Source organism: Octopus bimaculoides, chromosome 5 (assembly GCF_046866305.1).
Source record: "Octopus bimaculoides isolate indiv1 chromosome 5, ASM4686630v1, whole genome shotgun sequence".
In the NCBI taxonomy this organism is placed as follows: Eukaryota; Metazoa; Mollusca; class Cephalopoda; order Octopoda; family Octopodidae; genus Octopus; species Octopus bimaculoides.
Window position 1 is genome coordinate 104,345,617 of NC_142932.1, and position 18,772 is coordinate 104,364,388.

An 18,772-nucleotide genomic window follows, 5' to 3' on the forward strand; every position below is an offset into this window, starting at 1 on the left:
GGGTTGATAAATTAAGCACCAGTGAAACATAGGTCAATGTAATTGACTAGTCCCCTCCTGCAAAATTTCAAAGCCTTGGGCCTTTAATAGAAAGGATTCTTATTATCATTACTAAGGTAGAAAACTGGCAGAATCGTTAGCATGCTGAATGAAATGCTTAGCGGTATTTTGCCCTTGGCTACATTCTGAGTTCAAATTCCACTGAAGTTAACTTTACCTTTCGTCCTCTCTGGGTCAATAAATCAAGTACCAGTGAAACACTGGGGGCCGATGCAATCGACTTATCCCCTCCCCAAATGGCTGCCCTTGTGGTAAAATCTGAAACCATTATTTTTATTATTACTGAATTCTTTTTATTTAGTGATGTATTTCATGTATTGTCATGTATTTATATTGTCATGTATTTTTTTCAGTTGGTAATTTTTGCTCATGATATGGGTAATCCTAGAAGAGTTACAAATATCCCAGCTCGAATTAACATCAATGTACTGCACAATTTGTGCCCAACATTTGACAATCTTCCAGCTACAATCAATCTGAAACCAAATCAACTTGTTGGAAGTAATGTATTTCCACTGGCAATTAGGAATCCTGTAAGTTATTCCTTTTATCATCATTTTCTCTTCTTTTTTTTTTATGGAGTATATCTGTTGTTATTGTAGTTACTAGCGACAATCTGAAACTAATGTAAGTCAAAAATTGTTCTACTGCTCAAGTAGGTAACTTGGGCTTATCTATTTCATCAATGTGTTCTGTACTGTTACACTTATCCTTCTAAGATAAAAGGAAAAAAAAAATGCATCATGCTGCAATTTGAAGGGAGTTTCTACTGCAATGTGTATGCACTTAAATGGAAATCTGGCGATTTCAGGTTATATATATGCATACACACACAAAAAAAAAAACACACAGGAACATATATTTATGCATGCAAGCACATAACTGTAAAATACTGACGCTACAAATCTTCACAAACTTCAGTTTGTGTAGCTTTTCAGCTTCAATAAAACACCATATATAGAAATCGTTGTTGGGGCCAACGTTTGTGAGACCTAAGTGGCCTCCATGCCAGTGGCACATAAAAGCACTCATGTAAGTAGCACATAAAAACACCCATGCTGGTGGCATGTAAAAAGCGCCCATTATACTCATTACAGAGTTGGCATTAAGAAGGGCATTCAACCATAGAAACTATGCCAAATCAGACTGGAACCTGGTGCAGCTCTCTGGTTTACCAGTTCCAGTCAAACCATCTAACCCATGCCAGCATGGAAAACATGGTGAATAATGATGATGATGATGATGATGATGATGTTGATATATATATATATATATATATATATATATATATAGTTATCGCCAAGCCAACATGGCAGTCCCAAAATTAGGACGAAAGCTGCCGTGAATTAGCTCCAAGAAGCCATCGCCTCTAGCTAGCTATGTGACACACGAAACCTGTGTCCTTTATAACCTTCGAACAGGGGAGGTCAGCAGTGTCCCCCTGCTGGTTTGGCATCTGCAGACTAGACTAGTTTCAGGGTGTTGCCCCTTGTCAATGCAGGTTATAAAGGACACAGGTTTCGTGTGTCACATAGCTAGCTAGAGGCGATGGCTTCTTGGAGCTAATTCACGGCAGCTTTCGTCCTAATTTTGGGACTGCCATGTTGGCTTGGCGATAACTATTAATTTCCAGTACCGCTGCCGTAGTCTCCTTTAGAGAGACTTAGAAATATTAATAACTCTATATATATATATATATATATATATATATATATATCATCATCATCATTATCATATATATGAATATATACATATATCAGCATGCAGTGCCAGTGACATGTAAAAGCACCTTTCAAACGTTGGGCCTAATGGAAGCAATGACAAATAACTGAGACCTTTGGAAAAATGCCATGCATGAAAAGAAGACCCATCAAGGCAAGTGAAACCGTTGTCATGGTGGATACTGGTGTCATGCAACTGGCACCTGTGCTGGTGGCATGCAAAAGCACCCATTACATTCTCGGAGTGGTTGGCATTAGGAAGGGCATCCAGCCATAGAAACCCTGCTAAATCAGACTGGAGATTGGTAAAGCTCGTTAGCTTACCAGCCTTGGTCAAACTGTTCAATCCATGCTAGAATGGACAAGGGATGCTAAGAGATGATGATGATGACGATGATGAAGATGATTTTATATATATATATATATATATATATATATATATATATATATATAAGCAATGTTAAATCTCTGAACGAGGTGTTAACAGTAACTGCACGATAAAGTGAAGTATATTTGCCATTTAAATGTGACTGACCCCTAAGGGTGGATGTTGTTCTCCTGGGGCTAAAAGCAACAGTAACATCCACCCTTAGGGGTCAGCCACATTTAAATGGCAAATATACTTCACTATATATATATATATATATATATATATATATGGTTTCTGGAAACAACATATGACATGACACACAAGGCCTGTGTACTTGTGTATGAGTGTGTGTCTGTGTAGATGTGAGACTGTATTGCCATGCATGTGTGTACTCTTGCATGGGTAGATGATGTATATGTATGGGGTGCATGAAAGGCATATACTGAAGGACTTGCTGCCATTCTGGAACTATGGAAGTGTATATAAACTTAACATTGAAGGCAAATGTTTGCCTAAGCTGAAGTTATTTAAACTGATGCTATAAAACTATCATAACAACTAACTTATTGTTTCAGCTCACTTTATGAGATTAACCACAGACTGTTTGTGCTTTAGATGCTATTGTTTTTGTCATTGTTGTTGTTGTTGCTGAAGGGACGGTATGACCAGCACTAACCTCCTCTCATCAGCTGTTGATCTATTGTCTCTGAACATCATCCTGCCTCACACATTTTCACCTATTCTGCCATACCAATGATACTGAACATAATTTGAATAGTTGGAATATGTTATGGCATACATACCACAAAGCTTGACATTTTTGCTGAGAATGCCAAGGAGGTGATTTGACTGCATTATGCAATCTAGCGAATTGCATTGCATAATAATGGCAATCAGTTTACTGAAACAAGTGTATGTTTATAAAGCTTAAAGTACCAGTTATGATTTCTGTGTTGATTATTCCCATAACACAGCTTGAATTCCACACATTAACCTGTCCAGAGATATGATAACCTTTACTTATGAAACCGAGCGTAGGAGTGGAGTGGGTAACTTTCTACAGAGTCTATAAACCTTTGGCTATATGTCATACTTGCTAGCACATTTCTATATTATATGTGTTTATGTGTGTATGTGTGTAGGAACATATATATATATGTATATGTACACAAACGTGTGTGTGTGTGCATGTATATATATATATATATACTCTTTTTCTTTTATTTGGTAGTTAAATGGTAGTGCCATAAAGCTGGATGTGGTTGGTCAGGATGACAGTGCATCATTCTTTGGTATCAATTCAAATACTAATTCTGTCTATGTGCTAAAAAGTGTCTCACAGGAATCAAAAGAAGTCTACAGAGTAAGTACAATGTATACATTACTCATTTTTATCTGTGTTATCTTATCTTATTCCATATCAACATCTAAAATCAAATGAAGATTCTGTTCATTATATTTCTATTAAAATATTTTTAGCCACCACAGGTTTTCATCCTTTTTTTTTTTTTTTTAAACTGTTTTAGTCTGGTTTAAAGGTCTCTCTGCCCAGGGTCTTTAGAGATCCTGAAAATCAGTCTTCTGAATAACTGAAAGTTGCTAGCTGCAAGCAGAACATGGGCAAGGAGGAATCTAGATGGCTGGAATTCTGAAGAGGAAGAACTGTGAACCACATTTTTAGTATGGAGCCTAATAGTGGAAGGACACAATGTGGGGGATGGGAGGACAGATGAGAGACTTAGGTGGGTTAGTGTGAAATGGCATAAAATCAGCCAGCTCTGGGAAGTAGAGGCTATTATAGTAGAGTTAGAAGTGACAGTAAGAAGAGAGGATATCTGTAGGTAAAGATAAGACGATTGGTAAACCACTTTGAGCTAATCATTTAGATAGCTTTTCAAAACATAATACACTCACACTAAGTATACAAGAATTGCGAGCAAATCTTTTTATTATCAAAATTCATTTTTTTTTTTAAATAGAAATATTAATATTTTTAAGTCTCTCTAAAGGAGACTACAGCAGCGATACTGGATATTAATAATATCGCCAAGCCAACATGGCAGTCCAAAAAATAGGACAAATGCTGCTATTGATTAACTCCAAGAGGCCATCGCCTCTAGCTAGCTATGTGACACATGAATCTGTGTCCATTATAACCTTCGAACAGGGGAGGTCAGCCGAGCAGATAGGATAACAACAAACGGATGCTCTTCTGTGACATTACTAATAAGTCAATTATATTTTTTCTTTTAGGTAAACTAGAGCAAGTACAATTATATACCTTGCTCAAGGGCTCAGTACAATGCTTAGTGAGTGAAAAGGAAACTGCAATCCTTTAGTCTGAGATTCAATACTACTATTAAGTTTCATAGCAATTATGTTGCTAATTCATTTATAAATCCCTAATTTATTTTATCTTTTATTTGTTCAGATCTTCTACATGAGACATATTGATTTTTAGTTTTGTCCATTTTCAAAATGTTCACATTGAAATTAAAATTTTCCTTGATAAATTTAGATGAAAATCACTTGTTAAGCTATGTTCCTTACACGATCTTAATGAAAAAATGATTTATAATAGTCAATTCCTTTTAATTCTTGATTATTTTTTAACATTAATTTGAAACAGATAGACAATCTAGAAATATTTCAAACACAAAAGATCGTGAAAGTGGCTTAATTATAGTATTTTGTTTTGTTTTTATTAATCATCCGAAAGTCTCACTCACAACATACTAAAACATTTTGCCCACATTGTCTCTACACTCTAACTATTCTATTTCTACAATAACATTCTTTGCTGCTCTGTATTAGCTAGTTACATAGCCCCTTTAACCAGGCCCACTTGAGACAGGTATTCAAACTGAACATCAAGTCTCACCTGTCTCAGAGGGTCTGTGAAGGCAATATGATTAACGATGGCCTCAGCCATTTGTCTCAACATTAATGTAGTCAACCATTGCCTCACATACAGTTAACTATTTACCTCAAAATACAGTTACTAGTAGACTTAATGATTTTGACTCATTTTCTTATTTTGCTTTTATATAATTCTTAATAAACTGATATGTAATGATCTTTTTTAGCTAAATATCCGTGTTCGCAATATCAACCCCAATTGTGAACAATTTAAAATACTGACAATTAACATTGAAAGAAACCAGTTTGGACCTCAGTGGGAAGTTACTCCTCCATTTTTGACTACTGTTTATGAAGACCATTCACTCAACACACCAGTATATACTCTAAGCGCAACAGATAGAGATCAGGTATGTACACTTTGGTTGCTTTATTTCCATTTCAGGGATGTTTTCCAAGAAGGTGTTTTTACAAGCTGTGTTTGTGGTTTACCTCAGGTCTGTCTTAATCCTGCATGTTTAATTATTAAAGGTGTTTCATCCTAAACTATTCCATCTTTTCAAGGCTTGTATTATCCAGTGTGTATTTATTACATAATGGATAAGGTATTGAATTACTAATTCAAACTTATAAGTTCATATCTACTTCAAGTGTTTCTTTCTAATAATCCACAACTTAGTTCAGCTAATTGCAAAAGATAATTGATGATTTTGTTGTTGCTTATCCCCAGATCACCCCAAATTGAGCAGACTTATAGCCAAAGATATTCTTGCCATTTTCACCCCATCTCTTTAGGAGTGTCAAGAACCACATTATCTATTGCATTCTTTCTTTCTTTAAGACAGATCTGAATTAAGGGATACTTGGCTGCTAATTCTAGCAAGTCAAGAATCATATAGAGACTCCTGCATTGTCTTATAGAGCCTGACTCATTGATTCACAGTGAAGAATAGTTATGTCTTCTGGAAGCGGTACATGTAAAAGACTTAATATATATTACTAAAAAGGAATTCATTTCTACTTGAGGGGAATGCTTGTCTATTACATTACCAAGACAATTAGTCAATAGTATGTAATAACTATTCTACAGATGTGGAAACTGTTCCCAATTGAATCACACTAGCTTGAGAAGTGATGAAAGTCCAATCTGTTTGTAAATAAATAGACTTATCTTATTGTACTGAAATATTTAATTGACTACTTCTAATCAATATAATTCTCTACAGAATAAGTTTATCATTAAATCTTTTATGATAAACTTTTGAAGTCAGTTTTATTTCTCAAAGAAGTTACATGTATGTCATTCAGAATTAAAATATCCATATGTGCAGACATGGCTGTGTAGATAAGAAGTTTGCTTCACAATTACATGGTTATGGGGGGGGGGGGTACCTTTCCACTGTACAATACCTTGGACAAGTGCCTTCTACTGTTGCATAGGGCAACTGATACTTTGTAAGAGAATTTGGTGGATGGAAATTGGACACACATGTCCACACACACACACACACACACACACACACACACACACACGCACACATGCCCACACATGCACACACACATACACACACACACAACATACACAACATACACAACACACACACATGTAATGTACAAGGGGCTGAAGACAACAACATGTGATTTAATGTTGGTAAATTCCAAGTCCTCCACTATCAACTTACAAATAAAAATGCACTGCAACTAAGATACACTGGAGCAAGAATGATTGTAATTCTAGTGTTACAAGAAGTCCATGAACTGGCCATAAATATGAGCAGTGATGCATTGTTTCATGTACATGTCACTATAATAATCATATGTATATGTAGATGATTGACCAGATGGATTCAGAAAACTTTCAGAACAAGAGACCAGAAAACATACTGATCTTGTGGAGGACATTCATCTTTAGCTAATGTAAAATTAACTGAGGAAATGAAAGCAATGCAATGCTGTTGTTCCAGGAGAATCACCTCAATGCAACAGATGAGAGACTGAAACAATTAAACTCTATTTTCTGGAGGGAAAGTTGGGAAAGATATGTAGTGATATTGTTGGTATTCCATCGTTTACGACGTCAAGGGTTCCAGTTGATCCGATCAACGGAACAGCCTGCTCGTGAAATTAATGTGCAAGTGGCTGAGCATTCCACAGACACGTGTACCCTTAACGTAGTTCTCGGGGATATTCAGTGTGACACAGTGTGACAAGGCTGACCCTTTGAATTACAGGCACAACAGAAACAGGAAGTAAGAGCGAGAGAAAGAGTGGTGAAAGAGTACAGCAGGGTTCGCCACCATCCCCTGCTGAAGCCTCGTGGAGCTTTAGGTGTTTTCGCTTAATAAACACTCACAATGCCCGGTCTGGGAATCGAAACCGCGATCCTATGACCGCGAGTCTGCTGCCCTAACCACTAGGCCATTGTGCTTCCAATGTAGTGATATAAGTATGGAAGATCCTCTCATCAAACTTTGACATTGAAAACTCCAGAAATCCTCAAACAGGATGCCACTGCATGGTGTCAAAGGTACCACCTTCACTAGCTACAGTTAGGACCAGATGTTGTAATAGTTTAGGGTTCAGTGGTCAACAGCTCTTCAGTATTCTGCCCCCAAACTCAAGAGATCTATGTGCTGTGGACATGGATGTTTTTAAGAGATGACTAGACATCCTACCATCTGAGATTTCAGATGAACCTACTTCATGGTAAGAAGCACAAGTGAGGACAGCAACATTAAACTCCCTCATTCACCAAAAGCCAATCACAGAGGGAGGGTTTGTAAAAATGTAGCAACGACAATGACAATGCACCAGCATAGTCATAGCTTGCAGGCTGAAATAGGTAAGAGTATAGAGCGTATGTGTGTGTGTGTGTGTGTGTGTGTGTGTTCATGCACGTGCATCTCCTATTAATCCAAGGAGGCAGGTGCACTTTCACACACATATACACACGACAGAGTTTCCGCCCTACCAAATTCCCTCACTAGGTTTTGGTTAGCCCAAGGCTATAGCAGAAGACATTTGCTCAAGGTACCATGTAGTGGGACTAAACCAAAAATCACATGGTTGAGAAACGAACTTCTTATCCCCACAACCATATATATATATATATATATATATATATATATATAGGGAGATGTACTTGCATAGCAAGTGACCTGATCTGAGATCGTGTGCTAGAACAAAAACTATTGCAGTGTGGAAGACGTTTGTAAGCCATTTAAAAACACACAAAGATCGTTAGATTCACTTCAACGGTTAAATTTAATTTGCCAAAATATTTTCGTTGCTTTGAGACCATGACCTGTTCACTGACAAAATTCTGTGCTGCATCTATATATATATATATATATATATCGGACTGGAGCCTGGTGTTGCCATCCGGTTTCACCAGTCCTCAGTCAAATCGTCCAACCCATGCTAGCATGGAAAGCGGACGTTAAACGATGATGATGATGATGATGATATATATATATGTCCTAATTTGTGTATGTGTGTGTATTTATGAATTATCTTTTTCAATGAATTATATATTTGACTCTATTTCAGCCACCCAACAACCAGATTCTGTACAAAATCATTGATAAATATAACATATTTTATATAGACGAAATAAGTGGCAAAATTTTCACCAGGGTTCCTTTCGGGAATAATCGTACAATAAGCCAATTTGAAGTAAGTCAGTCCTTTTCACAATACATTTTGCTTTATGGTATTTATGTTCTCTGTATTTCAATTGTAATATAAATACTTAAAAACAATAGTTCTCATTTTATTTTATTATTATTCTTCACTAACAGCAGTTTACCTTTTAAAATGTTTATATCCTTAAATTGTAGCTTACTGTTAGTGCAGAAGAAAAAGGGTTAGTTTCACCCAAAGAAATTTCAAGTAAACTGACAATCACCGTCATCAGGAATTTATTCGTACCACAATTCGTGAATGTTCCCTATGAAGTTAGATTAACACCAAGTTCTTCAGTTGGCGACTTAGTTTTCAGAGCTTCTGCAACTGATGCTGATTCTTATGTAAGTAATTACCATTTTATTATTCCTTTCAGATATCTTTTGAGCGATTTTGGTCTTTTTTTAGAAGAAACATATGTTGTTGTAAATTTATGATAACCAGACTTACATCATCAGGGACAGATAACTCTTATGCTTGTTGAGTATGTGTGTATCCATCTTCAAAATGGTCAAGGTAACCAAGTATTATTGGTGCCACATATATAGTTAGCATAAAGGTATGTCTGTGTACATGTGTAAGTTTAATTTGGTATGATTAACTCCACGCTACTCTTTTTCAAGATATTTACGCATGTTAACATGTAAAAATTTGAATTTCAACTTATCTATATTTATAAAACTGAGAATGTGTGTCTGTCTGTGTGTATGTGTGCATCACTAAGATCTGAGAATCTATATATATAAAACTGAGAATGTGTGTGTGTATGTGAGTGTCTCTGCCTGTCTGTGTGTATGTGTCCATCACTAAAACTTAAGGACCATCCAACCGATTTCATTCAAATTTTACACATGCCTTACTCAGGGGCCATGGAGTGTCACGGTTAGAAAAAATGTTCAACTCCTTGCCTAATGAAAGCCCAGAGCAATCTCTTAGACTGTTTTGGTATTACGTGTCAAACATGAAACAATAACATCTCTATTGTAATGTGATATAATAGCTTCATTATCATATGGTTTCACTTTTAATACTTTCATTTTTATTAATTTCACTATGTATATATATATATATATATATATATATATATATATATATATATATATGTATATATATATGTATATATACACACATGCACACACACACATACACACACACACACACACACACACACACACACACATATATATATATATATATATATATATATATATATATATATATATATATATATATATATGCATATATATATATTTATTATGGCCTCAAGCCAACCAAAGCCTTGTGAGTGGATTTTGTACACAGAAACTGATAGAAGACTCGTCTATATGTGTATATTTGTGCGTGTGCGACCCACCATTTTATGGCTAAGAATAATGTGGCTGTGGTCATACTTTGTATCCTTTCCACAGCCCTCTTATGGGATTGATTTCTGGGTCATGGGATTTTACATCACCACTTTTACATGTGCTTTTTTAATTGTTGGCTCATTTAGTGTATGAGGGAATTTGACACTGCTACCTTTGTCTTTATGTCATGCCAGAATGTTGGTTCATCTGGTATCATGGATAGGAAAATAGCCAATTCTTTTTGAAGACATCTTCATCCACATTATTTAGTTTCTTAATTCTTTTGGCAGAGCATTGACGAGTAGTTACCTGCTCCTCACTTTAGACAAAGTGGATTGTACCTTTGATACTATGCAATGACATCCAGTATGGGCATTTGTGTAATTCTTGATGCCAAAAATAGGTTCTACCCTTTCAGAATTTTCCACATCTAAATTATTACATGTGTTTCATGTCTTTGCTCTCGGGTGTAAAGTTGTAGTTTTTACAACCTTTCTCAGTAGTTCATCTGCTACATTGTAGCAATATTTTTAGTGTAGTAGTGTTGGATTGCTCCAAGCTTTGCTGTTAGTTTGACACTATCTGGTGACAAGAGTTGAGAACAATAGTCTAGGGGAATGAGAACAAAGGTCTCTCACAGTAACATGACTTCTTGGTCTCTTGTCCTTTTAGTGTCCACACTTTGTTGCCATCTTGGTAGTGTGCATGTGAAATGACGCATCATTACACATACTAATCCACAAATCTTTCACTGTTTATGACTCTGGTATTGAAGTGCCTTCAGGTCCTGTATATGCAGGCTGAGGTGCATCCGTAAGCTGATAGTGCAGTGCTTGAAATTTTCCAGCATTAAACTGCATATTGTTCTGTTCAGCCCACTTGTATATTGCTTTTAAATCCCACTACAAGCTTGTGATATCATCAGGGTTCTTTATGGCCTGTGATAATTTTGTATTATCTGCATAGCTGGTGACACTTCTGAGTCACTTTGGTGGAGGTGTCTGATGTTGAAAGATCCAAAACATCACTAATGATGTGTCCAGGTACATCTCAGGGTGATGTGTGGAAAAACAGTATCACACATATTACATACATAAAACTCTGTTAGCACTGTAGTGAATGATCAACTGATTCTCAATAAATATAAACTTTGCACCATATATTGATTGATCTTTACTTTCATTTGTAAACACATGAATCTATTTATATAATCGTTTTTCTTTTATTCAAGTCACCTTTTCGAACAATCACCTATGCAATTACTGGTGATGGATTAGCTGCTGTGTATTTTACAATATCCCCCACTACAGGAGATGTATCAATAAAGAATTCTCTTTCATCGTCAGCAGAAGATACATTCAAGGTAAATAGTTCTTATTTAATTATTTAATCTCATTCCCAATATTTATGATAGAGTGCTGTAATCAACAAGCCATTATTGTTATCATTAGAATAATCTAACCATTTAATTGTTGAAATTAAATTGTCAAGGAGATAAGTTATTAAACTGCTGCTTCATATGTGTTGAGTTGTTGTTGTCATATGTTCGACTTTGATTTGTATTTGTACAAGTTAATTCCAAGTCTTACCCAGAGACCTCAAGAGACAACAAGTTAGAAGTTCATGTTGGTGTTATGCTTAGGGTTCATTATTGAATAGAGAGCCTGGTGTAGCATATTCATGTTGTTATTCAGACTGGGCTCCTTATTATTATTATTATTATTATTATTATTGTTGTTGTTGTTGTTGTTGTTAAGGCGGTGAGTTGGCAGAATAATTAGCATTCATTAATAGTGGTATTTTGTCCATCTTCATACTCAAGTTGACTTTGCTTTTATCCTTCTGGAGTCAATTGATTAAGTACCAGTTGAACACTTGGGGTCAATGTAATCAACTAGTTTCCTTCTACAAAATTTCAGGCCTTCTGAATATAGTAGAAAGGATTATTATTATGATTATTATTTTAAAAGGCTCAATGCAGCAAAAAGTGCATTGTGCAATATACCTTGATAAAAAAAATAATAAGTATTATGCAATGTGGTCTCATACCAAAAAATAACCATTCTGGATCAAAATTAAGAGAGACCAAATGAGACGATAGCTTTTTCACTATAATGCATTAAGGTCATATATTATTAATGAATGCTAATGGACAGTACATCGGAGAGCACCTAAAACATTTCTCAGCAGAAGTTCTTCAGAAAAATGTTACACCTAAATTAAAGCTGGAAATTTTTAGTCAATGTATTTTCCTCTGATTAATGGTCACTGAAGTTTATAGTAGAAGCAAGGATAATAACCTCTACTCTTTGGAGCTAACTAGTCACATACGACTAGCACTCAGGCAACCCTGTTCTACTCATCTCTCCACCACTTATCATCCTGGTTGTGTTTAACACCCCCTTTCCCACTCCTCTCCATATTGACTGCTATGTCCAATCTTTCTCCAGAACAGTGGCCCTCAGAAATTCGCCATTGCACAGTTTGTTAAACAGGATTGTTGCAGTAGACCAGTGGATATTTTGCAATACTTAAATCTGGAAAGGCAGACTCTGCTACTATAATTATTTATAGGCACGCCTATTGAATTTAAGCATTTGGAAATTATTGATCTAGGTGTAGGAAAGTTTCTATTGTTAATTATCTCTTTCTTTCCCTATTTTCCTCTACTTTTTCTCCCTCTCTTTTTTCTTGTGTCTTTAAGCATCTCAGGTTATTTCTATAAATTTCTATCTTTTAACCCTTTAGTATTTAAACTGGCCATATCTGGCTCAAATATTCTACCTGTTTTATGCTCAAACCAGCTAGATCTGGCCTCTTACACCTATCCTAGAATATAATTCTAAAACTATAGAATCACATCATAGAAATTTCAAAGCTACAAGCATGATTAATTCAAAACAATATGAATATATAAGCATTACATTTGACAGAATAATCTGAATGCTAAAGGGTTAAATATATAAATAATAATATGCCCATTTAGAATGACAGATTCATTGCTTAGAATGTTAGAATGACTATGAAATGAATAAAGCAAAGAAATATTTACAAACCAGTTTAATTTTACAGTGAGATTTATCATTAAACTTATTTGAGTATATTTTTTAAATGTTTTAGATTCGAATACTTGCAAGAGACAATGGATCACCATACCTTTCAAATACCACGTTAGCTACGGTAAAGTTAGCACAGAATGTGCCACGTCCACGTTTCCAACAAAGTGTGTACAATATAGAAGTTCTTGAAACAGAAACAGTTGGCTCCACCATCATTGATTTGATTGTACAAACTGTAAGTAAGAATTATTTGCTATTATTATTATCATTACCATTATCATTTTTCTTTTAACTATGCATGTTTGATGCAATCACTTGCTGGGACACACCCAATGCCCTAGGGCAACTGAAGTTTAAGAGATGTTGAAATATAACTGAAACCTTGTGAAGGAGAAGTTAGTCCTTCATATAAGGCAACATAAATATTTAAGTTGAATGTGTTTTTTCTAAGAATGTGGGTAGTACTTGTCAACACAGTCTGTTTTTGAAGTTCTTTGAGATATGGTTGAGATTATTATTATTATTATTATTATTATTATTATTATTATTATTATTATTATTATTATTATTATTCTTAAGGTGGTGAGCTGGCAGAATCGTTAGCACGTCAGGCAAAATGCTTTGCAGTATTTCATCTGACTTCATGTTCTGATTTCAAATTCCTCCAAAGTTGACTTTGCCTTTCATCCTTACACTCTGGGGTCGATGTAATCAACTTAGTCCCTTTCCCTAAATTTGAGGCCTTGTGCTTCCAGTAGAAAAGTTTATTATTATTATTATTATTATTATTATTATTATTATTATTATTATTATTATAAAGGCGGTGAGATGGCCAAACTATTAGCATGCCGGGCAAAATGCTTAGTATTTCGCCTGTTGTTACATTCTGAGTTCAGTTCCTCTGAGGTTGATTTTGCTTTTCATCCTTTCGGGGCCGATAGATTAAGTACCAATGTAAACACTAGAGTCAATGTAATCGATTAGTCCCTCCCCCAAAATTTGAGGCCTTGTGCCTCCAGTAGAAAGGATTATTGTTTCTTGAAATAACTAAATAAAAACCATACATTTATATACTATTAAATTATTGTTTAATGAAAATTAACAATAGATTCAAGTAAAAATAACATAACTGACATTTATAGAAATTCTAGTGAAATCTTTCTGAAATCACATCAACTATCTTATGTAGGAATATACGTATTTATGAGCCAAAGGGAGCTACTATGCTAAACATTTAATAAATAGCAAGTTTCACCATATTCTAAACACAATATTTGATTAACAATCTGAATTAATTAATGTAATTACATTATACTATTGTTTCTTCATATGATTCTTATCCTGATTTTAACTAACCACAATAAAATATATCTTAATATTTTTATCTGATGAAAATTTTGATCAAATCGTTCATGCTGAATTTAGAGAAAATAAATCTATAAATGCTCTTTATATGTAACAGACACCAAAAGAATATCAAAACTTCAGTCTGAGAGGAGATGCTGCTGCATTAAAGTTCTTTGATATTACACAAAATGGGAAAATTAGAGTACTGAGAGCATTGTATACTGAAAATACAAACTCTTACACAGTAAGTCCTGACTGTTTGTTTCTTCTTCAACATATATTTTCAACATATGATGGCAATTTGTTTCGACTTATATACATTCTTAGATATTTTAACAATTCCCTCATATATAAGCCTCATCAGAGCCAGAGTTTAAAGATAAGACGAAATTCCGTGTGAAAGGACAGCTGGATTGTAAAAAAATTAATTCAAATGCCTATTTACTTAGTTTGTTGATATATATATATATATATATATATATATATATATATATATATATATATATATATATATATATATATAATTATAAATATATAGGGATTGACAGTAACCTGCTTCTCCAACATACTTCTCCAACATACCGAAGAAGGTTTTTTTCATACTGAGCTACCCGGCAGAATTGTTAATTATTAATTTTATTACTAATTGATGATTCCCTGCCCTGCATATCTATATATATATATAGATAGATATAGATATATATATATATATATCATCATCATTTAATGACCATCTTCTATGCATGCATGGCTAGAACAGTTCACAGGAGATGGCCAGGTAGAAAAACTTCCCTATGCTACAATGTCTGTTTTGGCAGGGTTTTGGTGGCTGGATGCCCTTCCTAACACCAACCACTCTGCAGAGTAGACCCAATGCTTTTTAATAATACATAGGCTCCAATTTATAAAGGAGACATGACAGAGTTGGAACTTATATATACTGGAAGCTATGCCAACACTATGGAATAACAACAGAAAAAAGATGGTATAGGCAAACCCCAGAAAAGGTCACAGAAGATGAGAAAGCAACCATACTTTGGGATATGCCAATACACACAAGTAGAAAAATCAAGGCTAATAGGCCGGATATAGTTGTTAGAGATTATCAAGAAAAAATGCTTTTCAATCAATGTATCAATACCAACAGATGACAACGTTTCTCTAAAAGAAATGGAGAAACTTTCAAAATACAAAGATCTGGAAATAGAGATAACTCAAGTGTGGAGCCTAAAAACAGAAACAATTCCTATAATAATAGGTGCATTAGGTATGATAAAAAAACAAAACATTCAGACAAATACATAACAAAAACTCAGGACTCATAAGTATGTATATCATACAGAAAATAACACTACTAAGCACTGCACACATCCTATGTAAAACACTTTCAATACAGTGAAAATAAGAGCACCACAGCAAACCACAATACATACCCAAGGAACACAGAGCTGCACTCAGTAGTGGATAATAGTAATTATAATGAGAATGGAGATTTGCACATCCATAATTTTTATTTTAAAATTATTTACTGCATGTGAATGTGCAAATCTCCATTCTTCTTCTTCTTCTTATTTTTCAGTCAATTGTTTATGTTTAGTCGCTTTGAATGGAACATATATTATTATAAATTATATATAATTATAGTTATTATTAAAAAGAACCTATGTGTGTCACTCTTCTCCGTAATTTACAGCCTTCGGGTTTGTTCACCAATTTATAAATATATATATATATATATTTATATTTATATTTATATATATATATATCTTTATATTTATATATATATATATTTATATATATTTATATATATATATATATATATATATTTATATATATTTATATATATTTATATATATATATATATATATATATATATATATATTTAAATATATATATATATATATATATATATATATATATATATATATATATTTATATATTTAAATATATATATATGTATGTATATAACACATACAAACACACACATGCAGACACACACACACACACACACACACACACACACATATAAAACGAAAAATACCATGTATAAGTAAATATGTTGTAACAATTATTTTTGTCTTGAGCTTTGCAAAACAAAAAAAATCAGTATCTAACGTTTCTTGTTATATATGTTTATTTTCTTCATCAGTTTCAAGCCATTGTTGCTGATACCCGTGCACCAACAGTTGAAGCTTCTGCAATTATTACAGTTAATGTAGTTCGTAATAACTTCCCTCCAGTTTTCGGATCAAACTACTCAGTTACTATAGAAGAAAATTTTAACAATAATAATGCTCTTTTCAGCATAGTGGCAACAGACAAGGATCAAGTAAGTTTTGATGTCTGATTTATTTTCAAATGTCAGTATAAACACGAGCTTCTAAACACTTAGACAATACCATCTATGTTTAAATTAAATAATGTTTTATATGTTTTTTATGTTCTTAATCTCTCTCAACTGTATTTCTCTAGTATACAAATACAAACTTGTAGACTTTAGAAATCTTCCACTTATAATTATATAATTTCAAGAGGAAAGGTGGTGAGCAGGCAGAATCGTTAGCCCACCAAGTAAAATGATTAGTGGCATTTCATCTGTCTTTATATCCTGAGTTCAAATGCTGTCAGGGTTGACTATGCCTTTCATCCTTTCAGGGTTGATTAGTTGAATACTGGAGTCATTGAAATCAACTCATCCCTTCCCCTAAAATTGCTGGCTTTGGGTCAAAAGTTAAAGCCAACGTAATTTCAGAGGAAGTACTGGTTGCATTTAATTTAAGGGACATTGTATAATTCTGACTCCTTTCAGATAATGCTAAAGTTAGGGCTGGAGGGAGATGGGATGTTGAGTCATGTGATGTGTGGACCATAAAGGATTTTTGAAATCCCAGATATAAATAACAGCAATAAACCATATCAGGGTATATTTTAATAGCAACTTGTATGAATCAGTGATGATCATTATGTAAAAACTTATTCCATTTTGTGAACTCTGTTAATTTCTTTCTATGAATATAATGCAGATTCTCAGTAATTTCCTTGAATTTTAATTCTGTTCTTTTCTGATTTTTAATTATGCAACTACAGCTAAAATATGCACAAATATTCAATACATGTATTGCATATATATATATATATATATATATATATATATATATATATATATATATATATATATATATATATATATATATATATATATACATATATATTTAAACCAACATTAATAGAAGGTCGTGTATCATTTCCACATACAAGTTGTCTACAATGTAATGAATAATTTTTTTTATTGCAAATTAACTTCCTATCTCATTTTCTCCTGTTGTTTCTTCCTTTTAATCCTTTTTCTGTATATGTAACTTGAAAGTCACATATGCATGCATATATACATCTAGCCTCAAACATTGTAGCATTCACACATATACTGAGAATCAATGTTGAATGATTAAAACTAGGAAGAAAATTAAATGTATGATATTCATGTTTTCTAGATAAGTAAACAATGAAAACAATTTTTTGTCTTCATCTTTTTATTTATTAATTACTTTCTCTACTTTTTGTTTTTCAGAACAATTTCAATAAATTCAATAAAATCACTTATGAAATAATAGGAGATGATGAGGCACCTAATTACTTCAGGATTGATCGTAACACTGGATCAATATTTCTGAAATCAACAGCTAATTTATTATCAACCAAAGTTATTAAGTTTGTGGTTAGTATTTGATATTTCTTCATACAATAATGTAATGGAGTAAATTTAGCAAAAGACTGCAAAAGGCCCAAATAAGCACAAAGATTATTATTAGACATGCTCTTAGTTTATAGGAAATTTAACCTATTGTTCCATGCTTCAAGAATCATGGAAAATGTGTATCAACTAAAAAAAGAAGGGTGAGAGAATATGGGTTGTTGAACTGCTAGAATACCAGGCAACTAAGTGAGAGGCTAGAGGTTCATATCTTGTCACTACTGCTGCATTAATGAGTTGATGAAGCTAGAAATAGCATCCAACTCCCTTGTAAACTTACTGTCTTAAAAAGGGAAGATGTGTTGACTAGACACAATGTAGTTCAAGATACATAGGGTCTGCGAAGAAAATAAGAGAAAAATGAAACGGCCATTGATTAACCATAGAAATGCTTAGTAGAGCTGACTTGGAGCTAAACAAGTTCAATAGCAGTTAAGTACTGGGGGGTGGGATCACTTGCTCTCTCCCTCAAAATTTCAGGCCTCATACCTCTAGTAGAAAGGATTATTATGAAGTGGGTGATAGATGGGAAGAATTGTTACACCTTCTGAGAAAATATCTTACTGTATTTTCCC

The 18,772-nt window shown here is 33.7% G+C and overlaps 1 protein-coding gene across 1 annotated transcript in view; it reads left to right on the forward strand.

Annotated features, from left to right (window-relative positions):
• The window catches only part of LOC106874390 (uncharacterized), a 390,389-nt gene that overhangs the window by 193,632 nt on the left and 177,985 nt on the right, over positions 1-18,772 (forward strand). Inside the window, exons 84-93 of the mRNA XM_089352838.1 lie at positions 414-593; positions 3,383-3,514; positions 5,238-5,420; positions 8,560-8,685; positions 8,850-9,038; positions 11,272-11,403; positions 13,161-13,334; positions 14,562-14,690; positions 16,596-16,775; positions 18,015-18,161. Coding sequence (XP_089208964.1) covers positions 414-593; positions 3,383-3,514; positions 5,238-5,420; positions 8,560-8,685; positions 8,850-9,038; positions 11,272-11,403; positions 13,161-13,334; positions 14,562-14,690; positions 16,596-16,775; positions 18,015-18,161 — 1,572 coding nt within the window. The remainder of the gene's footprint in view (positions 1-413; positions 594-3,382; positions 3,515-5,237; positions 5,421-8,559; positions 8,686-8,849; positions 9,039-11,271; positions 11,404-13,160; positions 13,335-14,561; positions 14,691-16,595; positions 16,776-18,014; positions 18,162-18,772) is intronic.